The 25,282-nt window shown below is 50.7% G+C and overlaps 1 protein-coding gene across 3 annotated transcripts in view; it reads left to right on the top strand.

Moving 5' to 3' along the window:
• The window catches only part of KY (kyphoscoliosis peptidase), a 46,811-nt gene that overhangs the window by 7,805 nt on the left and 13,724 nt on the right, over positions 1-25,282 (top strand). For 2 of the 3 annotated variants that reach the window (XM_032631180.1, XM_032631178.1), the window contains 5 exons: positions 11,813-11,887; positions 13,653-13,715; positions 16,916-16,998; positions 21,308-21,416; positions 24,104-24,221. In XM_032631180.1, coding sequence (XP_032487071.1) covers positions 11,813-11,887; positions 13,653-13,715; positions 16,916-16,998; positions 21,308-21,416; positions 24,104-24,221 — 448 coding nt within the window. Of the gene's footprint in view, positions 1-11,812; positions 11,903-13,652; positions 13,716-16,915; positions 16,999-21,307; positions 21,417-24,103; positions 24,222-25,282 lie in introns of all 3 variants that reach the window. The other variant, XM_032631179.1, reaches the window with a different exon arrangement.

Raw genomic sequence — 25,282 nt, 5'->3', positions numbered from 1 at the left:
GCTCTGCTTCTCGTAGAAACTGGCCTCCCCCTACTGGCTCGCCGTGTGCAAGCCTTCCCTCCCACTGAGTCACGGCGGTTCCCTGGCCTCTCCTCCAGAGGCTGAGCCTTCCAGGCCCTTCCACCCAGGGACAAGTTTAACTCAGCAATGGGGAGTGAGAGAGCCCTTCCTCAAGAATCCTCACTTTGCCAGGATGGGTCCTGGGGGCTCAGGGAGGGCAGGCAAGGGCAGCCCCGTGCAGACTCTGCAGGTGACTGGATCTGAGAGCACGGAGGGGTAGAGATGGGATGGCTCCACAGCTACAGCTGGAGGAGAGGCCAGGTTAGAGACCTCCACTCCCCCCCACCCTCACTAACCTCCCCTCCTGCTACCCCGGTTTTTCTGCTCAGGGCCTGGTGCCTGAGAGCTCTCGTAGACTCAGCCCCAAGATGTCACCACTGGTGCTCTCAGCACTGATGTCCTAATCTGTAAGGGTTACGTCCAGGGTGCAGTGTGGAAGGAGGATGCCCTGGAGGATTCGGAGGTCCTCGGGGAATCGCTGTCTGAGACACCGGCTAACCCACCATCCCCAGGGAAAGGCACTGGCAGGTAGTGAGGAAGGGCCTGTCAGCTCAAGTTCCCAGCAGGAGGTGGCCAGCTGTCCTTGCAATCTAGGTCAGTATCCATTTAGGGCAGAATTCCTGGGACTATGGCTGCAGGACAAACCCAGGCCCCCTGCTTCTCTGAAATGGACCTAGCAGCACAGCTCACCCCAAATAAGAGTAAGTGACACCTCACTAGAGTGAGAGTGGATTAGCAACCACTTCTCTCGCTTAGTTCTGGCCACATCCCTGATGGGGTCATGGAGTTATTCCTGTTTACAGAGGAGGAGTCTGAGACTGGGGATGCTGCAGTCCCCCAGCGGGGTGCTCCTGTCAGACCTGTGGGGTGGGACTAGTGGGATGGGGCCTGCCACTCTCCAGAGCCTCACCTGGCACACCATACCCTGGCTCTCATGGGCCATTCACGTGCCACCTCCCAGTATCTGAGGCTTCCAGAGGGCAGGAAGGAGAGTCGCCTTGGCATCCAACAAACAGGAGAGGGTCCATTGTAGGTTGGGATAGGATGGGACGCCCCAGGTCTTAAGGGAGCCTGGACCACAGCGAGGGAGAGGCTGCCCTGCTCTGGGGCTGAGCCAGAGTCCACAATGATGCTGATCCGTCCATTCCACAAAAAGCAGCTCTGGATGCCGGCACTGGGGATCCATCAGAGAACACAACAGACAAAGGGTCCTGTCCCTGCGGAGCTGACACCTAGCGAGGGAGACAGATGACCCTAACAAGAAAAATGCAAGGTGTCAGATAAGGCTGGGGGAGAAAATAAAGCAGGAAGGGGGATGGGGGGGTGCACATGGGTGTGTATTAGTTTCCTACGGCTGCTGTAACACATTGTCACAAACTTGGTAGCTTAACACAGATGTATTCTCTTTAACAGTTCTGAGACGACAAGTCCCAAGTCAGCCTCACTGGGCTAGTCAGTCTCTCGGTTGGCAGGCAGGTTCCTTTCCTTTTGGAGGCTCTGGGTAAGAACCTTTTCCTTGACTCTGCCGGCTTCTAGAGGCTGCTGGCACTTGCCAACTTGTAGCTGCATCACTCCAATCTCCACTTCCACTATCGCGTTGCCTTCTCTCCATAAAGTAGATGCATTCCCCTCTGTTTTATAAGAATACTGGTGATGACATTGGGCCCACCCGGATAATCCAGGATTGCCTTCCTATCCCGAGATTCTTAAGCGAATCACATCTGCAGAGTCCCCTTTGCCATATAAGGTAACTTTCACAGGTTCCCAGAATTAGGACATGGATAGCTTTAAGGGCCATCATGCAGCTACCACAGGGAATGATTTAAAATAGAGTGATTGAGAAAGGCCTCCCTGGGAAGGTGACATCTGAGTAAGGGAGGCGGTGGAGCAGCGGGTCATGCGGCCTCCGGGTAAGAGCTCCCAGCAGAGCGACACCGGGTGTGGTAACTTCATGCGACAGGTGACGGAAAGATCACTGGAATCTTGGATCTTCGTGCGGAAGAGGGCTTTGGAGGGTTCATCTGCAACGGGTGTGTGCGTTGAGTGAGAGGGGAACAATCACAGGAGCCCCAGTGACCTCAGGCCCCAAAAGTTATTCGTGACGAATCAGATTTGGGTTGAGACCTCATCCTTCCAGGTCACCCACCCTCATCCCCACGCAGACACTCTGTGCCTTCTTGGATCACGCATGCACTAGGCTCCAACTGCCGTGTTTCCAGACTTGTGACATCCCTGTCGAGCTCCATTCTGCAGAAAGAATCATGAATGGCCCTGGGTTTTCAAGAGCCCAGTGGAAGCCAGGGTCAGTCAGGGCTGCAGGAGATGCCCTTCATCACCCCCTGACGGGTGCCCCTGAGGTCTTGGCCCTGAGCTCTGCACACTCTCTGTCATCCCACGACTAGAGCCACTGCAGTACCCGGTACGGGATCTACAGAGATGGACCGTCCCGGGTCATCATTCAGCTCACTGTTCCTGGGATGTCAGAGCTTACGCTTCCGGCACTAAAGCTGACTGCCATACTCTGGGTAGAAACCTCTGTTGAACACCCAGCCAGGGGCTGTTTAAGGGTCATTTTTTTAATAATTACAAATGCTTTAGCTGAGGGTTTCTGACTCTCAGCTACTGCAGGAAAAAATTCCAAGGCAGAAGATCCAGGTTGTAAAGGCGGCAGGCAGCCAGTTACGGAGAGCATTAAGGACCACCTTAAGTCAATGATGGCAAACATCTGATGTGAATCCTGCAGCCTCCACACACTGATATACACCCACGTGTGTGTGTGCACACTCACACACACACATTCACATACACACGCACATACCTGACAATCTTTGCTAATTGATAAGCGCTCCAGGCAGCCACTTCCAATCAGTCAGAGTTAATGAACAACACGAAATCTGTTTGCCGTCTCTGCATTAGGAATTCTGAGCAAATTAGGCCTTTAGACAAAGCCTGATTCAAAGCCGCAGAGACCTGGAGATAAGCTCTCGCGTGGGAGGACTCTCCTGACAGGGTAGAAGGCAGGCCCAGGGCAGCAGGCCAGTGGACGGGCCTGGGCTTGCCTGCTGCATCTCCACGTCTGCGAGGGTGGGGAGACAGAAGCAGAGCCCGTAGCATCCGGGAAAAGGGCCTGGGAACCACTTCTCAGATGTAGCAGAAAATAATCGCTAATACACTTTTACTAAGACAGCCAAAGTTTCAGCTTCAGAAAATGTTGTTTGGGTGACAACCAGTAGAAGTGGGGAGGGGTGCCATGAGAGAGCCAGCCAGGTGACCAGAAATCCCAGGAAGGGGCTGCTTTGGGTTTAGATGTGACTAAGATTAGTGTCATGGTATCTGACTGCACTTAGGGTTTAGATCTCACTTTAAATGGTGCTCCAAATAATGCTCCACTCTTTATCATTGGCCAAATTAATTTTTTTCCATAAATTAAGAGTCTTATTTGATACAGGAATGTTGTAGTCAGCAAACTCTTAGCACTTCACACCTTTAGGAAGCACGGGTACTGTGACCCTGCTCACCTGGGGACAGCATGCCCAGACCCAGGCCTGTGTAGAGCAGAGAAGCCTCCCGGAAGGGCTCTTACACAGCTGTGAATGAGAGCGGGAATCACACTCCCACACCCATCAGGGAGACGTGGAGGGGAGCGATAATCGGCAGCGCCACTTCGGGGCAGAGCCAGGAGTGGGCCTCAGGACGATGCTGGGCGTCAGAGGGGAGAGAGAAGAGGCAGTGCAGGAAGCAGGAAGGGATGAGAAACAGTGATGGGTGGAGCTTCCGGCCAGGGCGAGTTCCCGGCGTGAGACCACCTCGGAAGGGCTTAAAGAGTATTTTGTTTTTCGGCTTGCTCATTCTCTGACAGAGCGACGTGGCTGGATTGGAGTGGTTGGAAGTACCCGGACGTTAGGAGAAGTTTGGGGAAGAGGTTTGTTGTTGAGCCCTAAACCAACAGGTGGGTCAGTTTTGCAGCTTCCCTCCACTTTTGGAGATCGTTGCAGCTCAGCATTTCCCAGATTTTGTTTGATAAAATAGTACTGGGTCCAGTAGACTTCTGCAGGACTTCTCAGAGCATTGTGTGTTGCGAACTACAAAAGGGGAGAAAGTGGGCATTTTTCTCATAAGGAATCTGGCAGCCAAGTACAGCTTGGCACCCACTTTGAAAACTGACTCCGAGTGTCTCTGGGGGAGAAAGTGCAAAGGCAGAGGTGAGCAGGCTGTGCCTCGTGCATCGTGGGAAGACACACAGGCAGAGTTGGCTGCCCATGGCGATGGTACCCGATCCTGTGACCAGAGCTGAATGATGCTTTGAACTCTGAAAGGCTTAACGTCTTGTCAAGTCGCAGGCTGATTTTCTTTGACAGTGAATGTGCTAGAAACTACACTCAAAATGAATATTAACCCCTTTAAAGTAATCCCTCGGGAGGCCACATTGTATCTTTTAAAATTGTTTGAGAATTACCCTCTTTGGCATGCAGAGCAAGTTCATGAGCTACACAGGAAAGTCAGTATTGTTATTCTGTGAAAACGCATTTAACAGGCAAAGGGTTAGTAAAAAGAGCTCTTACAAAATCAACAGGGAAAAAATAACGCATTAATAGGCAAATAGGTGATTCATTAAATAAGATTTAAAATGGCAAATAAGTATATGAAAAATACACTGAAAATTAAAGAAATACACAAAAACAATGAGATGTCATTGTTCATTGATAAAAATGTAAAGGATTAATAACAATCAAATGTCAGTGAGTGTACTGGTACTCTATTTTTACATTACAAACCACCACAACTCAGTGGCTTAAAACAATTACCAGCTTACAAGTGTACAGGTTGGCTGGATATTCTCGTCTGAGCCACACCTGGCTGAGCGCAGGTCTTGGCTGGGCTCTTTAATGTGTGTGGTCAGTTGGAGGGTTGGCTGGAGAGCAGCTGGTCTAGAGTGGCCTCACCTGAGATGGCTCTGCTCTGCTCCACGTGGTCTGTCATCCTCCAGGAGGCTAGCCTGGGTGCAGTCACATGGCAGTTGTGGCTGGAATCCCAAGAATGGAAGTGGCAGCGGCAAAGTCTCTAGGCCTAGGCTCGGAGCTTGCACAGCATCACTTCTACCACATGCTAACTGGCTAGATCACATCATTAGGCTGGGCCAAATGTGAGGGAAGGAATAAAAGACCTCTTCTTAGGAAGAAGTGCAAAATATTGTGGCCAATTTTGCCATCAAACACAGCAAGGATGAGCAAAATAGGCATTCTCTTGCACTGTTGATAGGATCGTAAACGTGAAATCATTCATGTGAAAAGTTTGCTAGTATCTAACAAAAGCCTTAAAAATCTCCATACCTTTTGATCCATGTTTAAGAATGTATTTGAAGGAATTGATGTGAAGAGTGTGTAAAGCAGTGTGTATCAGAATGTTCATCACATCACTGTTTAAATAGCAAAATATTCGGGACATGTTAACTATCCAAAAAAAGGGATTGCTTATAATGATTATAAACCATTTATAGAATAGAGTATTATGCAGCCATTTAAAATGATGACTTGTGAAGATGACTATATTCACTGACATGTAAAGACTTAAGTGAAGAAAGCAGGATACAAAAAGCATGTTTATTATAATCCTGCTTTTAAGTGTCACCTTCTATTTTTACATCTTTCTGTATCATACAAGTTTTTGTTTTGTTTTCATTCTGCTTTGACTTTGGTGTTTGGTTTGTATTTTTAAATTTTTATCTTCATTTAAATTAACATACAGTAAAATTGGATTTTCTGGTGTGGAGTTCTATGAGTTTTAACACATGCACAGATTCACGTCACCACCACCACAATCAGAATACAGGGAAGTTCTGTCACCCCAAAAAGTCTCTTGTGCAGACTCTTTGTAGAGACATCCTCCCATCATTCATTCCTAAGAGAATTGTTGAGAAGTACAGCTTGATATAGATATACCACAAAGTGTTTATCCATTCACCCATTGAAGGACATTTAGGTTGTTTCCAGTTTGGGGTAGTTATGAATAGAACTTCTATAAACATTTGTGTATATGTCTTTGTGTGAGCATGAGTTTTCATTTCTCTGGGATAAAAGCCCAAAAGTGTAATTGTTGAGTCATGTGTTAAGTACATGTTTTGTTTTATAAGAAACTGCCAAACTGCGGTATCATTTTACAATTCCACCTGCATATACTTGTCAGCATATAGTATTGCCACTATTTTTTTTATTATTGGTCTTCTAATAGGTGTGATATCTCATTCTGCTTTCAATTTGCATTTTCCTAATGACTAATCATGTTGAACAACAACAAGATGTTGAACATCTTATTTGGTGATATATCTATTTTTTTTCCCATTTTCTAATCGGGTTGTCCTTGCACTTTTGTAAAAAATCAATTTGCCATATTTGCGTGGGTCTGTTTCTTAACGCTGTTATGTTCCATTGAGCTATATATCTATCCCTTTGCCAATATCACACTGTTGTGATTACTCTAGCTTTTTTTTTTTTTTTGCGGTACGCAGGCCTCTCACTGTTGTGGCCTCTCCCGTTGCGGAGCACAGGCTCCGCACGCGCGGGCTCAGCAGCCATGGCTCACAGGCCCAGCCGCTCCACGGCACGTGGGATCTTCCCGGACCGGGGCACGAACCCGTGTCCCCTGCATTGGCAGGCGGACTGTCAACCACTGCGCCACCAGGGAAGCCCTGCTCTAGCTTTATAGTACATCTTTTATTCCTTTTAAGTGATTTTAATTAATTTATTTATTTTTGGCTGCATTGGGTCTTCATTGCTGCGCACTGGCTTTCGCTAGTTGCGGCGAGCAGGGGCTACTCTTTGTTGTGGCGCACAGGCTTCTCATTGCAGTGGCTTCTCTTGTTGCGGAGCACGGGCTCTAGTGCGCGGGCTTCAGTAGTTGTGGCACGTGGGCTCAGTAGTTGTGGCTCGCAGGCTCCAGAGAACAGGCTCAGCAGTTGTGGCGCACGGGCTTAGTTGCTCCGTGGCGTGTGGGATCTTCCCGGACCAGGGATCAAACCCATGTCCCCTGCATCAGCAGGCGGATCCTCATCCACTTTGCCACCAGGGAAGTCCTATAGTACATTTTAAAATCAGCTGGAGTCCTCTTAATTTTTTTTCAAAATTAGTTTGGTTATTCTAGTTGCTGTACCTTTCCATCTAAATTTCAGAATCATCTTGCCTATATCTACCATCTGTAAAATTCCTCCAAGGAGTCTGATTGAAATTGCATTAAATCTATAGATGAATTTAGGGAGAATTGCCAACTTGACAATATTGAGACTTCCAGTTCAGAACATGATATGTTTCCCCACTTATTTAAGTCTTCTTTAATTTGTGTGATTGTATTCTTTAGCTTTCAGCCTAGAGTTCCTGCACTTTTTTTGAGATTTATACTTAAGTATTTCATTTTTAGAGATATGTAATTTTAAATTCAATTTCTAATCATTTATTGCCAATACAAATATAATTGATTTTGGGGTGCTGACCTTGTATCCTGTGACCATGCTAAACTTACTTTTTAGTTCTAGGAAATTCTTTTGTAGATTATTTGGGATTTTTCTTTGTAGACAGACATGTCATCTGTGAATAGAAGAGTTTTATTTCTTCCTTTCTGATCTATATGACTTTTATTTCTTTCTCTTGTCCTATTTCACTGAGTAGGACTTTCAGTATAATGTTTATTAGGAACAGTAAGAGTGGCCATCCATGCCTTATTCCCAATCCTAGGGGGAGAGCATTCCAGTTTTCACTATTAAATATGCTCTTAGCTCTGAGTTTTTGGTAGATGCCCTTTTCTCAGATTAAGAAGTTCCCTTCTATTCCTAGCTTCTTGGGAGGTTTTGTTGAATGGATGTTAAATTTTGTCAAATGCTTTTTCTGCATCAGTTGATATGATCATGTGGGTTTTCTTCTTTAGCCTGCTAATATGGTGAATTACATTCATTGATTTTCAAATATTGAATTAGCCTTGCATTCCCAAAGTAAACCACACTTGGTTGTGGTATGTTATTCTTTTACTATATTGCTGGATTTTATTTTTCTAATATTTTGTTGAGGATTTTTATGTTTATGTCCATAAGGGATATTGGTCTGTAATATTCTTTTCTTATACTGTCTTTGTCTGGTTTTGGTATCATAAAAGGATATAAATTATTCGATACTCTTCTGTTTTCTGAAGGATCTTGTGAAAAATTGTCATTGGTGTTATTTCTTTTTAAATATTTTTAGAACTTGCCAGTGAAACCATCTGGGCCTGGTTTTTGTTTGCTTGTTTGTTTTTGGAAAATTTTGAACTACAAATTCAGTTTTAAAAATACATATAGGAAACTTCAGGTTATCTACTCATTGGGTGAGTTTTGGTAGTTTGTAACTTTCAAGGAATTGGTTCACTTCATTTTAGTTGCAGAATTTCTCTTCATAGAGTTATGTGTACTATTCCCTTATTATTATTTTAATATATACGGGGTCTGTAGTGATATCACTCATTTCATTCCTGATACTGGTGTCTTGATTCCTGATTTGTGTCTTACCTCTTTTTTATTTGGTCACTCTGGTTAGAGTTTTATCTATTTTACTGATCTTTTCAAAGAACCAGCTCTTGGTTTTATTGATTATTCTATCATTATTTCTTCAAATATTTTTTTTCTGCACCACACTATTTCTCCTCTCTTTCTGGGATCTCAATGACATGAACATTAGATCTTCAGGCATTGTCACACAAGTTCCTGAGGCTCTGTTCACTGTTTCTCTGTTTTTCCTTAATAATTCCTATTGATCTATGTTCAAGTTCACTGACTCTTTCCTTTGTCATCTCTATTTGGCTATTGAGTATATCCAGAAAATTTTTTAAACAACTGTAGTTTTCAGTTCTAAAATTTTTATTTCTTTCTTCTTTATGTCTTCTACATTTTTCTGATACTTTGTATCTTTCCATTTATTTTAAACTATTTGCCCTCACTTTTTAGAGCATGGTTATCATGGCTCTTTCAAAGTCTTTGTCTGATAATTCCAAAATCTGTGTCATCATGGGGTTAGCGTCTGTTGATTTTCTTTTCCTTTTTAAGTTGATATTTTCTAGGGTTTCTCTATACTGAGTAATTTGGGATTGTAGCCTTTGCAATGCTATACAGATCTGCCCTGCACATGCACCACCCAGCAGCCAGTCTGGGCATCGGTCTACCCCCTAGTTTAGTTCTCAAAGACTGTGATATGATGCTTAGAATGAGATCAAAGCATGCACAACATGAATGAGGTCCATCCATGAAGAGGTGACCACAGGAGTTCATCTATAACTTTATGGAATTTCTTTATTGAGCTCCCTCCTCTTTATGACCCACTTCCCAGTCCTCTGGCCCCAAAACTGGGGTTTTAGTTTCCCCACTCTTCTGGGTAGTTCTCACAATTCTGCCTGCATCTGGAACCAATCAGCAGAGAACAAAGAGAGAAAAAAAATCAATGAGTATTTTCTCCCACACTCTTGGGAATCATAGCTTCACTGGTACCTCCCCTCAAAGTCTTAGGTGCCTGCCGGGCCACCAAACTCACTGTAGGGCGCGGCCGGATAGCCATTACGCATGCACTAAGTATGCCGCTAGGGCGTATGCACCTAATATGCTAATCAGGTTTTGAAGCAGTGGCCTATCCAAAGTCCGGCTTGCGAAATGCGATAACCATACGGACGAATCAGGGACTTACACGAGTCCTTAAGCCTTTATATAAGCAGACAGGCTCGAGCGTACGGGGTCTTCCTTCCATCCGCCCGAAACCAAGCTGTACTCCAATAAAGTGTGATGCGAGAAGAATCTAGCGTGTGGTGATTCGTCATTCTGCTGGTCAGAAGCGGCTCGCCGCAAGTGGTGCCGAAACCCGGGAACCTGCGCGCCCCGCATGGAGGACCGATTCAGAACTCGACACACGGAGTGAACCGCCGTTAAGTAGTCCAGTTTAGGATCAAGATCCGATTTGGGTCCCGACAAGGTTAACAAGAGTCGTGGAAGATAATCCCAAGAACGATGTGGAGCGCTCAAGGAGTGACACTGGACTGGATACTGTTGATGAGCTTCCCCCTGCTCAAGGCGGAGATCAAGACGTTTTGGGGAATTAGCCGAACCTGGCCAGTCCCCATCCCCGTTCATTCTCAAAGTACCATTCTCCCAGTATTGTATTCCACTAGTTGTGAGATGAATACGGCTTGTGCTAGGCCACTAAGCACAGATTGGATGCTCTGAATAAGAGCAAGCAGATTGGAGAATTCCTAAAGGGAAATTGGTCCCGCGAGGCGGAGAAGTTGATATTTAAGCAGAAGTTGAATATCCTACAGCTGAATGCAACCAGAGTGGATCCAGTGACTCTTGGAGAATTTACCGCATGGCTAGCTAGAGCATTTTCCTTTTTTAAGGAATGGGTGGGTGTGGGACTGTTCGCAGCCTGCTGTTTGGGATAGTGTTGTGTCTCTGGTTGGTCTGTCGTATTCGCATTCGAACCCGGCGAGATAGGATAATGCTCACTCAGGCGCTTGTGGCCATCAGTGAAGGCGAGTCCCCCGCAGCCTGGCTCTCCACCCTAAAAAACATATGATCGCCCTTGCACAGAGGGGCCTTGCCGCCATTGCACCTCTATAGGGGATCGGCCCTAGGGGCTGCCTCTGCACGGAGAGGTCTCGTTACCATTGCACCTCCATGAGGAGCCCATGCCACGTGAAGACAGCCCTTGCACCCTGCAGTTCGATTGCGAGCATTGCACGCAGGAGGGTGTCTGCGAATGCAAGCGGAAACTACCGGTACACCGTGTACATACCCCGGTATGAGCACTGGTACAGGTCAATGTCCGCTGCAATGGTCGAAAAGAAAAAAGGGGGAGATGTAGGGCGCGGCCGGATAGCCATTACGCATGCACTAAGTATGCCGCTAGGGCGTATGCACCTAATATGCTAATCAGGTTTTGAAGCAGTGGCCTATCCAAAGTCCGGCTTGCGAAATGCGATAACCATACGGACGAATCAGGGACTTACGCGAGTCCTTAAGCCCTTATATAAGCAGACAGGCTCGAGCGTACGGGGTCTTCCTTCCATCCGCCCGCAACCAAGCTGTACTCCAATAAAGTGTGATGCGAGAAGAATCTAGCGTGTGGTGATTCGTCATTCTGCTGGTCAGAAGCGGCTCGCCGCAACTCACTGCTGCACTGATACCAGCAGAACTTCCCTGGGGGCTGAGTCAGGAGATAATGGAAAAAAGGGGTAAAAAAACAACAGGGGATTTCCCCCACTCTGACTCTTAGAGTTCCCCTTTCTCACTCCACAGGCCAAAAAAAGGGATTCTCTTAGAGCACTTTTTCTCTCATCCATTGTGCACTGCTGGGTTTGGGGCTGCCTTTGAGTCCAGTCTAGGTAATACCATTGGGGGTGGGGAATGGTCAACTCTGCCAATTTGATGATGCTTTAAATTCTAATGTTGTTTCCCAATTTGCCTATCATTTACTTTGCGGAGTCCTCAAAGAGTTAGCCCATGCATTCTTTCCAATGCCTACAGATGCATTCGGTGGGAGAGACAAGGTAGAATTTGTTTACTCCATCTTGCCCAGATCTGGAAACTGTCTACTTATTTCTTGTTTTTTGGTTTTGTAAACAAAAATTATTTGCATATTCAAAAGAAAGCTCTAAAACCAATTGTGTTTTATTGATCAAACATCTGTCATGAGACATTGCACCCTTTCCTGGCAGCGTCTGGCTGAGAATATCACCCCCTATTTCTCTGCAGGGACACAGCTGACTGTGGAGGTCCACCCTCAGGATGCCATGCCCCAGCTGCTCAAGAAGTTCTCCTTGGCTAAACGTACGTACGTACAGGGCTACTCATGTGTGAAGGGCTGACAGGGAGGATTGAGGGTAGCTGGAAGGGCCAGAGCCCAGCCTGGACACCTTCTTGGGGAAGGAGAGGAGTGACCTGGGCCTACACACTGGGAAGAGGCAGAGACATGACAGCTTCATCCTGAGCATTCTCTTCTCCACACTCAACAACCCCTGTTCTTAAGTCTCTGCCATTAGGTGTGGGTAACACAAGGCATTTAGCTAAAGATGAATTTCATCACAAGAGTGCTGTTGTTTTTGGACACCATTTATTGACTGCCTAAAAAGTGGCATGCGCAGTGCTAAGCATTGTACACTCAATGAGTTTTTAACTCTTTGATATGAACCAGTACTATCCCCACCTTGTAGATCAGCAAAGGCTCAGAGAGGTGAAATAGCTGCCAGTCACCCAGTTAGGAAGCGGATCAGAACCCAGGTCCTAATGAAGCCTGTACCCTTAACCACCGCACCCGGCTGCCTTCTGTGCTGTGCGCACAGGCCCAGACCCACACCCACGATGTCTCCTCTGCTCCCTTCTTGTTCCTCTCCCTGCATCTGTCCATCCTGTGGGTAAACAGGGGCCTGGGGAAGTGCCGGCCAAGGAACGGAGGCTGCAGGACATCCAAGGCTGAGGTTCACGAAGTGAACCTTCATGTCCGCTCATGGCGGGGGCCGAGGCAGCTCCTTCAAGGCTGCCTGGTCCTGCAGCCCTCAGCAGCCAGGGCCTCGGGAGGGCAGGCAGGTGTAGAGAGGTCAGGCCCTGCGAGTTGACAGGCTGGATTCAGATCCCAGCTGTGTGACCTCAGGCAAGTGGCTTTACCTCTCTTTTGGACTCAATTTCCTCATGTATAAAAGGAGGAAAATAATTCAACATCCCTCAAAGGATTGTCATGAGCTTAAATGAGATCGTTAATAATGCACAAGCCAGGTGTAGTAAGTACACAAAAAATCTGGCTACTCTTTTGAACCCCCATCACTCTACCAAAGAATGTAGGTGGAAACAAAATGTGGGTGTAAGAAAGACAAGGCCCACTGTTTCTCAGAGTGGCCTATGTACATTTGCAACCTTCTGTACATTTGAAGGCCTACAGTGGCCTTCAAGGGCAGAGAAAAACTTGCCTTGGCTTCCCCACCTCTGGCTCCTCCTGGTTCCAACAGGGACCCACATCTTCCTGACCTGGCTTCAGATCAGCAGGAAATTCTCTCCTGTTGCCTGTGGAGTCTAATAACAATTGCTGACCATTCTGCCTTAACAGTCCTGGATTTATAGGCTTTGGTTGTCCTTGAACCTTCCCAAGGAATAATTCCCCTCTCCCCCCTTTCATGAGCTGCCCATGGTCAGTTCTTGTCCTGGGGTCATCTGGTAGTGAATTCACTGGTGCTCTCAGGATCCCCAGCTGTGGTGCAAGACGGCAGGAGCGTCCAGAGGAGGGAGGAACATAGAGCTCCAGGCAGGCCCACTGAATAATCGCAAGGCTTGATGCCCAAGCAAATTCTCCCTCTGCTCACAGACTGCACTTCTCTTTCTTGTCATCCCGTTCCTGGCTGTCAGTCCTCCCTATTCCTCAGCAGGAAGCCCGGGGCAATCCCAGCAGCAATTCCGTGGTGGGTGGGGATGGGACCAAGAAGGCTGTGAGAGGGAGAGTGAAGAGGAGACGTCAGAAAGAAGGACACCCACACAGAGAATCGTCTGTGCTTGCATTTCTATTTCTTCTGAAATGTCTCTACTTCTGACCTTTGGGATATTGTAGGTTTACAAGGCGATAAAAATGGAAACACAAGAGCCCGGCAGCCTGGAGGGAAAGACGCCCACGGTAAGTTGCGGTACCTTCTTTGGAGCCATTCTCTGAGACGGTAAGTTGGTTTAGCCTCATGAGCCAATCTGTGCTCAATTGGAAATGGCTCCCTGGAGTACTGTGCTGGGTGTCTGGGGCCACCTCTGGGCTCAGGGGACAGGAGTATCATGATTGATTGGCAGCGTCTGCCATGGACACAGGTAGAGAAGTAAAAAGCTCACACACTAGATGTGATCCCAAAGTTAAAGCATAAACCCCACCAATAACAAGGCAGCGCATTATGGGAAACATTAAAAACAGAATTCAGAATTGTATTAACTTTAAATGGAATGCCAAGCATCTGTAAGGAGGGAGGCAGGAGAATAAGCAGAGTGGGGCAGAGGAAGAAATCCCGAATGGGTAATAGACGGCCTGGGTTCAAATCCTGCTTTTGGCCCTCACTCACCTTCCCTGGGCCTCAGTTTCCCCCTCAGCTCAGACCAGATGGCATCTAAGGTTTAGTACAGTTTGGTACTTCTTCCCATTGTTTTGCTTTAAAATTAGAATAACTTAGTTAATGCCACTGGTGTTTAAAATGTGTTTATGCAAAATCATATTCAAATATTATATAATCTGCTCAGGAAGTGAATTTAATGAGGCATAAATCATTATGGATATTCTTACTGTTCAGATATTGTAGAATGGAACCAAGAAAGAGTAAAACTTTCTTAATAATAGGGTTTTTCAGTCCCATTTTAGAAACAGCATCCTTCTTTGAAATGGGGGTGGGGAGACCTCATTTGCAGAGCTGACGCTTGTTAAATGTGTAAGTCCACTTCATATCCACTTAGGTCACTGTGACGGCCCTTGTCAGGGGATGGCAGAAACCAGATTCCTTGGGGGAAGAGGGCACCAAGAAGGGGGGAAGTTCGGCAGGGCCTCCTGCTGTGTCCCCCCTCCCTTCTGAGGGTCTGGCTGGACAAGGGCCACATGGTAGACCACCCGAGATAGGCCCTGAAGTGATCTGAGTGATGGGAGGTGAGAAATCCCAGCTCTGGCACCAGACAGTCACTGAGCTGCTATGGTGCTGGGCTTCTAGGGAGCTCCAGGGTAAGACTGTACAGGACAGAAGGCTGGGGGCAGGGGACGTCCAGGGAGTCTTGGTGCTTATTAGAGGAGCAGAAAATGAAGAAAGAAAATGCTAGGTTGCTGGGTGAGGCCACAGCCTCACCGTAGAGTTTGCACAGCCTGCCTGCCCACCACGCACCCTGTCCCCTCTTAGGAGGGGAACAGCCTCGGATCCTGGATGTGTCAGAGGTCACAGGGACCAGCACCTCCCCCCGCCCCACACCCTCCTTCCCCCCCCCCCCGCACTCCCCCACCCACGGGGACTCCTGCAGGGCGTCAGCAGGGACTGAGGGAGCAGGGAGAGGGGGCAAAATCCAGTCTGAGGCTGAGAAGGGAGAAGGCCTGGGTCCTAACAGGAAGGGACCCACAGCAGTGGGGAAGTGCAGAAGGACCCGTGTGGCCTGCTCCTGACAGCTGAACTTGACTGGAGGCTGGGAGCTCCTCTGTGGCCAGACGTTGACCAGCTCCCTGACCAGCTGGCACTGCCTGACATGCAATGCTGGCCCAGGGAGGGTCGTGGAGCAGCTCCAGCCAGCGCTGGTGGTGTCCCCACCCTCTCACCACACCTCTCAAGTCTACAGCACCAAGGAAACCACTGTGTGCATCTCGGTGGGAATGGCGACACTCTCCAACATGCTGTCCCCCGCAGTTCCACAGTCCGACTTACAGCCCTGGTTCTGGCTATGCAGCCTCTACACTTGCTGCTCTGGTCTTCCTGTAGCTCACGCAGTTACTTGAAGACATTTAATAAATTACTTTTCTGCTTAAACTGAAAAAAAAAAGGACTCTCACAGTCCACGAGGGTTGTGTGGGTACATGCAGGCACAGCCCCGCACCGGGCACAGCGGCTTCGCACCCCTGCTCTGCGCTTGCCTGCAGAGGACCCTCACCCTGCACCCTCCCAGGGAAAAGAGTGCTGCTGACCTTACCACGTGATCCACTGTCTCTTTCACTCTCCCAGGTGCCCCGTAGATTGCGCCGGAGGCTGGGCTGCTGGCTTTAGCACTGCCCAGTGAGGGGGAGGTCACCGGACTAGATCCCAGGCCTTGTGCAGCCCCACCAGGCACTTTCCCATGTTACTCTGCTCTTTCCAGGCTTGCTGTCTTGTCCTGGGGTCCCACCAGCACCCCTGACTCACCCAGCACCCAGAGGTTCCTGACATAGCAGGCTGAGAGTTGATCCACTGGAGTCAGGGGATCAGTGCCCCTTTGGCCCCATCTGCCTCTCACCCCCGCCCTGTCCTCCTATCCAGCTTGCCTGATTTTGGTCAGCCTGGCTCAGAGGGCCTTGAATAAGAAAGACCCAGCCAGAGCCCAGGCTCTTCTCCGGGCTGGGACAGGGGTTTGCTGCCCGTCCATCCATGGGTTGGTCTGACCACTGGTCAGTCAACCCTGCAGCAGCTGCCTGGGGCTGTCCTGTGTCCTGGCTTCCTCTGAGAAAGGCTGTGCGTAGAAGAGTGATTCTGAGGCCCAGCTTCCCTCAGGCACCACCCCCCTCACTGTACTTTGGGCACCTGTTGCCAGAACTCTTAACTTTCTTGGGGTGCAAGCGGTCAGTCTCCAGATGACCATGGGCAAGGGAAGAAGCCTGTCTGGGTGCCAAACGCACCTCACCCTACAGAGGTCCAGGTGGCCCAGGACCATCTTGCCCTCTCCCATACCCGGGTGCCCTTCAGACCACCCTGGGCACCGTGGCCAGGACATCAGTGGCAAGCAGCGCTGCCTGGGTGCTTCCCACAGAGCATTCATTCCTGGAAAAGCTAGCAGGGAATCTGCAGGAAACTGTGGGGTGGGGAGGAGGGATTCTGTCATCAGTCCGTCTGGGGCTGCTGAATTCACTGAGGTGCAATCAATCACTTCTTTTACTGCTGGCTGCTGGGGTCTGCTTACTATCCCTGTGGGTCTCCCAGAGGACTAGAGGAGTTACCACGGTTCCCAAACCAGTTGGACCGAGGAACCCTTCTAAGAGATCTAGCTCTTGAGAGCAGTGTTTCAGTCCGGGAATCATGTCAAAGGTCAGGCCGTCACAGCTCCTCAAAAAGACAGGGAGCCCTGGGCCAGGCAGTCCCGTTGGCTGGTCTCAGACCCTGACCAACCTCCTTGTGTTTCCAGCCTACCCCTGGGATCGCTCCAGCCTGAAATCCATGCCCCTGGACCTGCGGCAGTTTGAGAAACTGGACACCTATGCCTCACAGGTAGGAGAGCCGGGCCCTCTACCTGCGATGGTCACCCCCACAAGGCGGCTTGGAGTTTCCCAAACCAGAGCGGCAGAAGCTCTCCCCAGACCCCTCCTGAGTGTATCCTGAGTCCCTTGGGTGGATAGTACGGAGGAGCGCCTTTCCACAGTATGTGGGAGGAGGACAGAAGGGCCCCGGACAGAGGCCATTTCACCCTCCCACCCCACCCACGGTCCTGATGCTTTCACCCCAGGCTACACACCCCGCGCCGCCCTGTTGGCAGGCGCCTCCAGCCAGCCCTGTCCTGTCCTCCCCTGCCCACTGGGGCACTGCTGCTGCTGAGCCCTGCCAGCCCCAGCCCATGAAGGAAGGGGCGTGAGGATGGGGGGAGGACCACAGATGCAGATGGCCAGCCCCGACATGACCACAGCAGTCCTCACCCCTGAACACGTGGGCGGCTGAGCTCCCACACCTCTGGGCCTGGGCACATCTGGGGCAGGTGTGGGGAGGGGCAGCTACAAGAGCTGATGCCCTAGGGACACACTGGGGTCCTGGGAGCCAGGCAGGAGCCATACCACAGAGAGTCTGATTGGAGCAGCTAAGGAGCTGGACCCGTAGCTAAGGTCAGAGGGAGCAATCCTAGGCCGATAAGCCGGGAGATCGTCTACAGTCCTAGAAAAACCACCCTGGGGTTGGCACATAGTGGATACTCAGGAACCTTGTTTGCTGAACTGATGAGTGATGATAGGAGCTCGGATCAGAGAGTCTGATTCAAGGCAGGGACATCAGTAGGGGGTGCCCAGCTGTCCTGGCAGGAGGAGGCATCCCTGGATGAAGCGGAGACACTGAGAACGGAGAGGAGCTGGACGCAGAGGGGAAGGACCCCTCCCCAGTGTGTGTGCAGTGAGGTAAAGGTGGGGCAGGGCTTGCCCAGTCGCTGCGCTGAGCGGTGGAGGGCAGGCAGGGTAGATTCTCGGGCGCGGAGTGAGGGAGCTGGAGCATGTGTCGGGGGTGATGGTTTGTGTGGGGTGCAGTGGGCTGTAGTGCCTGTGGAGGTGGATAACCCTGGGCAGCTGGATAGCCGAGCCCGGAGCTGTATCTAGCCTGGAGAGGTCTGGGCCGGAAACCCTGCTTTGGGAGCCGTCAGATTCAGCTAAGAGCTAAAGCCATAGGGAGGGTGCCATCTTGGGGAAGGCAGGGCCAGGAGCCACCTGAGGCCGGGCGAGACCAGGAAGGGTCAGTGCTCTAGAAGGTGCGGTCATGGTTCACTCTGGCCAGGCGAGGCTAGACAGGCTCCCTTCCACTGCTCAGCACTGAGGCCCTTCGTACTTCCAGGGGGGCAGCTCAGAGGAGGCTGAATGCCTCGGCCAGGCTCCAGCAGGCTGAAGGGCAAATGGCGGTTGAAGGGGGAGGGAGTGGAGGGAAGACCCCACAGGAGCCTGGCAAGGAAGGGAGACTAGATGTGGGCAGTCCTGAGAGAGAGACTGGGGGGCATTTTGAAGAGACACGGCAGACAGGAGAGGCTGGGGCCGCCAGGGCCGGGAGGAGGAGGTGAGGACGCAGAGGAGCGAGGGCAGCGCCTGAGGAAGGAAGGGCAGCTTTGCCAAGGCAGGCGGCCTGGCTCCGAGGCCAGCAGAGAGCCCAGCGGAGGAGGAGGGCTCATTGGTAAGGAAGTCTTGCCTGGGCCTTGTTGAGTCTGAGGCCTGGTCATCTGTGAGAGTGAGGGAAGGGAAGGGGGGCATCCAGAGTCTGTGCAGGGTGGGATATGTTGTCATGGCTGCCAGAAGGGATGGACAGGCTGCTGGACAGCCTCAGAGAGCAGTGAATGGGGACCAAAGGGCCAGAAACCATAGAACCGAAGCTGGGAATTAAGTCAGGAGTCAGCCAGGCTGTAATGCGGGCCTGCAACGTGTGCTTCTAGGCCCTGGGAGAGGGACAAAGACAGGTGTTGGAGCAGCTGGGCAAGGGGACACGCGGAGGGGCCTGGCGGTCTCCCTGTGCTCAGAGGGTGGGTCCTGGAGCTCCCGTGTGAGCGGCGGAACCTCCTAGGTCAGGAGGACCTAGGGTGGGAGCTGACGGAGGTGCGGGCAACCATTGCAGAGGTAAGCGCACAGGTGCCCCTACTTCTCTAGAAAGAGTGAGCATGGCCAGGGCTGCCTTTCCAGCAACCCCAGCCCTGTTTTGTCCTGAGGATCCATGCAGAAAACCTAACTTGCTCTTTTTTTATATATTATGGTAAAACATATGCCATATAATTTGCCATTGGAATCGTTTTTAAGTGTACAATTCAGTGACATCAATTACATTCCCAGTGTTGTACAACCATCACCACTGTCTACTTCCAAAATCACCCCAAGCAGAAACTTTGTACCCGTTAAGCAATAACTCCCCATTCTCCCACCTCCCAGCCCCTGGTAACCTCTAATTTATTTACTGTCTCTATGAATTTGTCTAGTCTAGATATTTCATATAAGAATCATACACTGTGTCTTTTTGTGTCTGACTTGTTTCACTTAGCATTGTGTTTTCAAGGTTCATCCATGTTGTAACATGTCTGAGAAATTCATTCCTTTTAATGGATGAGTAATATTTCATTGCATGGATATACCACATTTTGTTTATCCATTCATCTGTGATGGGCACTTGCATTGTTTCTACCTTTTGACTATTGTGAATATTGCCCCATGAACACTGGTGAACAGGTATCTGAGTATCTGTCTGCAGTTCTTTTTGTATATATACCTAGGAGTGGAATTGCTGGATCATATGGTACTTCCATGTTGAAATTTTTGAGGAGCTGACAAATTGTTTCCCACAGCAGCTGCACCATTTTACATTCCCACCAGCAATGTACAAGGGTTCTGATTTCTTCAGATTTTTGCCAATTTTTTTATGATTGCCTTTTTTTTTTTTTTTTTACTATAGCCAACCTAGTGGGTATGAAGTAGTATCTCACTGTGGTTTTGATTTGCGTTTCCCTAGTGACTAATGACATTGAGCATCTTTTCATGTGTCTATTGGCCTTTTATATATTTTTGGAGAAATGTGTATTTAAGTCCTTGCCCCATTTTAAAATTGGGTTGTCATTTTGTTGTTGAATTATAAGGGTTCTTTATATATTCTGGATATTAAACCCTTATCAGGTATATGATTTGCAAATATTTTCTTCCATTCTAAATCTTTTTTTTTTTTTTGCGGTACGCAGGCCTCTCACTGTTGTGGCCCCTCCCTCTGCAGAGCACAGGCTCTGGACGCGCAGGCCCAGCGGCCATGGCTCACGGGCCCAGCCGCTCCGCGGTATGTGGGATCCTCCCGGACCGGGCCACGAACCCGTGTCCCCTGCATCGGCAGGTGGACTCAACCACTGCGCCACCAGGGAAGGCCCTCTTCCATTCTACAAATTATCTTTTCACTTTCTTAATACTGTCCTTTGATGCACAGAAGATTTTTATTGTTATGAAGCCAAATTAATCTATTTTTTCTCTTATATCCTGTGCTTTTGGTATCATATCTAAGAATCTATTGCCAAATCCAAGGTCACCGCGATTTACCCCTGTGTTTTCTTCTAAGAGTTTTATGGTTTAAGTTCTTATATTTAGGGCATTGATTATTTTTGAGTTAATTTTTTATATATGGTATGATGTAGGGGTCCAACTTCCTTCTTTTGCATATGGATATCCAGTTGTCAGGTACCATCTATTGAAGAGACTATTCTTTCCCCATTGAATGGACCTGACACCCTGGTCAAAAGTCAATTAGCCATAGACTTATGAGTTTATTTCTAGACTCAATTCTGTTTCATTAGTCTATATAACCCTTATGTCGATATCACACTGTTGTGATTACTGTAACTTTAAGTAAGTTTGAAATCCAGAAATCTGTGTCCTCCAACTTTGTTCATCTTTTTTCAAAATGGTTTTGGCTATTCCAGGCCCCTTAGAATTCCATACGAATTTGAGGACTGGTTTTATCATTTTTGCAAAAAAAGGCTGTTGGACTTTTATAGGGATTGTGCTAAATCTGTCAGTTGCTTCGGGTAGTGTTGACCATGACTAGGGGCTGCTACAGCGCCCAGATGGCCACTTGACTGGCCCCAGGAGCTGCAGAGAGAAGATGTGATGGCTCTAGGGCCAGTGGTTCAGCTGGTCAGCACTGCCCGCCACGTCCAGCCTGCATCAAGTTTGCCCTAAGCCCAGCCTTTGTGTCTCTGGGCCTCTCCTCCTTCTTTTCCCAGAGGAAGGGCAGTGCTGGCTGCAGGTGGCAAGGCACTGGGCTCCCCACAGCCCTTGTCTGGGCCCTGACGTAGCACACTCCTCCCACTTCCCAGGTGACAGTCAAGAGTGGCCTGGACGCGCTGGTGAGCGACCTGCTCCAGGAGGCTCACAGTGACCTGGAGAGGGTCCGCGCCATCTGGATCTGGATCTGCCACCACATAGGTAGGCCTGCCAGTGGGGCCACTGGCCCTGGGACCCTGTTCCCAGAGGAACGTCTCTGGGCTTGACTCCATCACCCATGTGTGTGGAGGAAGAGGGAAGGTGGAGGAGAGGGGCTCTCAGATGGCTGGGTTCAATAACCAAGGTTAACTCACTGTGTGCTAGCAGTCTCCATGAAGGGTGCATGGGCGAGGATCCCACGTGGCCCTCTGCTCATAGCCAGAGCTGAGGCCCCTCACCCAGCGGCAGCCTTCCCTCAGTCCTGCCTTCCTGGGTGACCTGCTCCACAGAGATGAGAACCCAGGGCAGAAGGTCATCAAGAAGTAGGAGGCTGGGGATGAGCCATAGCTATTTGAAAAGTTACTGCAGCACCAGAGGTTTCTCAAAACACCCGTGCCAGGAAGAGTGGACACCCCTCTCCCGGCTCCCTGCTCCCACAGTGGGGGCCTCGGCCGCTACTCTCAGCCCAGTCTCCAGGTTCTCAGAGCCACCCGAGGGGACCTGGGCCTGCACAGCTGCCCACAGCTCTGCATGGGACAGCCTTGAGAGTCTGACCAGCTCAAGCCAAGCCCACAGGTGGCTGCTAAGGGGAAGCTGGATGCTGCACCCTGCAGTCCATGGAGGCGCTGGCTGGTGGGATGGACTTCTAGTGACTTCTCTGTGACATAGAGACCAGCAGGGCTTCCCTGACCTGCTGCCACTGGGCTTTCTCTTTGTCCTCCCAGAGCAGCAGTTAGGGATGCAGCTTAGAGGATGAACTCGCCTAACATAGGTAGGGCATCTGCCATAAGACCTGAGGAGCCACTCCTCCAACTCCAACCCCGGCACTCAGCCTGGGCTTTAAGGGGACAGGATGGGAAACAGAACATCCGTCAGGACTTTGTTTGCTGCCCCGCCCCCCCCACACACATGCACACACACACACACAAACACACATACACATACACACACACACACACACACATCCCCACACACACACAGCCCACCCCAGCCCACACATGCACACACACACCCCAAAAACACCCACACCGCCCCACAACCACACACACACACGCCACACACATGCACACACAAACCACCCCACCCCACACACACACATGCACGCACACACACCACACACACAGCCCACCCCACCCCACAGATGCACACGCACACCCACCCACAACTACACACAGACACACACACCCCCACCCCACCCCACACACACACACAAACCACCCCACCCCACACGCACACATGCACTCACACACACACACACACATACACACACCACACCACACCCCCCCACACACACACACAAACCCCACACACACACCCCAAACACATGCACGCACACACACACACACAACACACGCGCACACACCACACACACACACAAACCAACCCACCCCACATGCACACGTGCATGCACACACACACCACACCACACACAAACCCCACACATGCATACCCCAAAGACACGCACACACCCACATACACACACCCGCACACCCACACACACCTGCACACCCACACACCCGCACACCCACGCATGCACACCCACACAAACCACCCCACCCCACATGCACACACACACACATCCCCACACACACCACACACACGCAAACACACACGCACACACACACATCCCCACACACACACAGCCCACCCCAGCCCACACATGCACACACATACACACACACACCCCAAAAACACCCACACCGCCCCACAACCACACACACACATGCCACACACATGCACAAACACACAAACCACCCCACCCCACACACACACATGCACGCACACACACAGCCCACCCCACCCCACAGATGCACACGCACACCCACCCACAACCACACACAGACACACACACCACACCACACCGCACACACACACACACGTGTGCACACACACGCGCGTGCACACACAGAGACGTGCACACATGCACACACGCACCCCACACTCACGCGCACACAGCCCACACACACACACACCACACCACCACCCCACACACACAGACACACATGCACGCATGCACACGCACACACACACACCACCCCACCACCACCCCCCACACACACACCACCCCCCACCCCGCCACACACACACACCACCCCCTACCACCACCACGACCCCCCCACACACACCTCCTTTGTGCCCTCAGAGGCCACAGGGATTCAGCCTCAGGGCCTCCCCCATGCCTTAAGCTCTACTGTTACTGAAGTGACAGTCTGTCTTCTCTATTTGGGACAAGTTTTAATAGTAGCTCAGTTGGCCCCCTGCAGGTCAGTGTGAGGCTTTGGCCTTGGGGGCTGCCGCAGGGATGGGTGAGCAGCCTCATTGGCCCCGCCTGCAGAGCTGCGTTGTGGTGGGGACACACAGGCAAACCCCAGCCCAGTGCTGTCTTTGTCCCTCCCCTCCCAGCCGCTCCTACGAGGCCTAAGGAGCCCATGGCCCCTCAGCCAATGCCTTGCTCTTCCTGCCCTCACCCACACAGAGGGGACATTTGCCAGATAGCACCTGGACTGGGGCCCTGTTCCCTTCAGTCCACAGCAGTTTCTCCCTGGCCTGAGGGAGGCCAGCCCAAGTGATGCTGGAAGTACAGTGGAGGGCAGGGGCAGTGCCACAGGTGGTGGAACCCTCTCTCCTCTGCACCAGCCGGGTCGTCTCCAGGGACCTGGTTCCTCACGGACTCCTCCTCTGCCCTCCAGAGTATGACATCGAGGCTGCCCAGGAGAAGGACCGCCAGGCCTTCAAACCCACCACCATCCTGCAGACTCAGAAGACCAACTGTGATGGCTACGCTGGGCTCTTTGAGAGAATGTGCAGGTACAGAGGCGTCCCGGGCTGACCACCCTGACCCAGCCCCTCCCCCTGCCAAGCGCCCTGCACCTTCACCCACGTGCCAGGCCTGAAACCCGAGTTTGCAAACTCTGCTCTGAATCCAAGTGAGTCCTGAAAAGGTCAATTTCTCCCTTTTTAACACCAGCGTAATTGACTTTGTACCATCTGTCGGGCTTCGGGATACATTAACATAATGGCAGATGAATGCACAGAGATAATTTGATTATAAAAGGCCCTTTTTCCACCTTCTCCCATCTCTGTGCAGCTGAAGGTTAGAAGAATGGCAGATCTGGGAACGCAAGGACAGTGACTGCGGGCGCCAAGAGGACTGTGAAAGGCTGTCCTCAGGGCTGGCACAGGGGCCCTCTCGGGGCAAACAAAAGCTCCACCCTCGAAAAGATTTGTCAGTTGGAAAAGCTGAATAACTAGGAAGCAGCTTGTCTCTTGGAGCCTTGGGGCTCCGTTTCCATTGCTCCGGGAGTGAGCACCTGGCCAGGTTGCCCAGGTGGGTGAGAGCAGGCGAGTGGCTGCTCTCATTTGTGTTTGGAGACCTCACTGCGGGTTCTAGGTGACCTGGAGACAGACTCAAGGCTGGGGGAGCCCCGCCGACCCGCACAGCTTCCTGTGCCTGCTCTCTGAGGTCTGCCGTGTTCCCCAGGAAACAGTCAGCCAGCCCTGGGGACCACTGAAAAGCCCATCCCCAGGGGTGTAGACAGACTGTGCCCACTGCCCCTGCAGCCCTCTGGGAGCCGGTCTTCTCAGGCACCCAGACATCAGCCAGCCAGGACTGCAGGGGGCAATTCATCAAACCAAGAGTAGCAACGGACACTTAAGAGTCCACGGGCGGGCGGGCGTGATGTGTCGGTGCTGTACAGCGGCCACAGGATGTCCTGCGCCTGGGGGACACGCATCCCAGTCCCTGCCTGACCCCCAGCTGTCCAGCCTCCCACGCCCAGCAAGCACAGACATGTTTCTCCACCCCTCCTGCTCACCGTCTGCTCTTAGAGGGGCCCACGGCAGGTCAGGGTGCAGAGGTGCAGCCCATC

The sequence above is a fragment of the Phocoena sinus genome, chromosome 4 (genome assembly GCF_008692025.1).
Source record: "Phocoena sinus isolate mPhoSin1 chromosome 4, mPhoSin1.pri, whole genome shotgun sequence".
Taxonomy (NCBI): Eukaryota; Metazoa; Chordata; class Mammalia; order Artiodactyla; family Phocoenidae; genus Phocoena; species Phocoena sinus.
The sequence above is the reverse complement of the archived record's forward strand: the minus strand, read 5'-3'. Positions and strand labels throughout refer to the sequence as shown.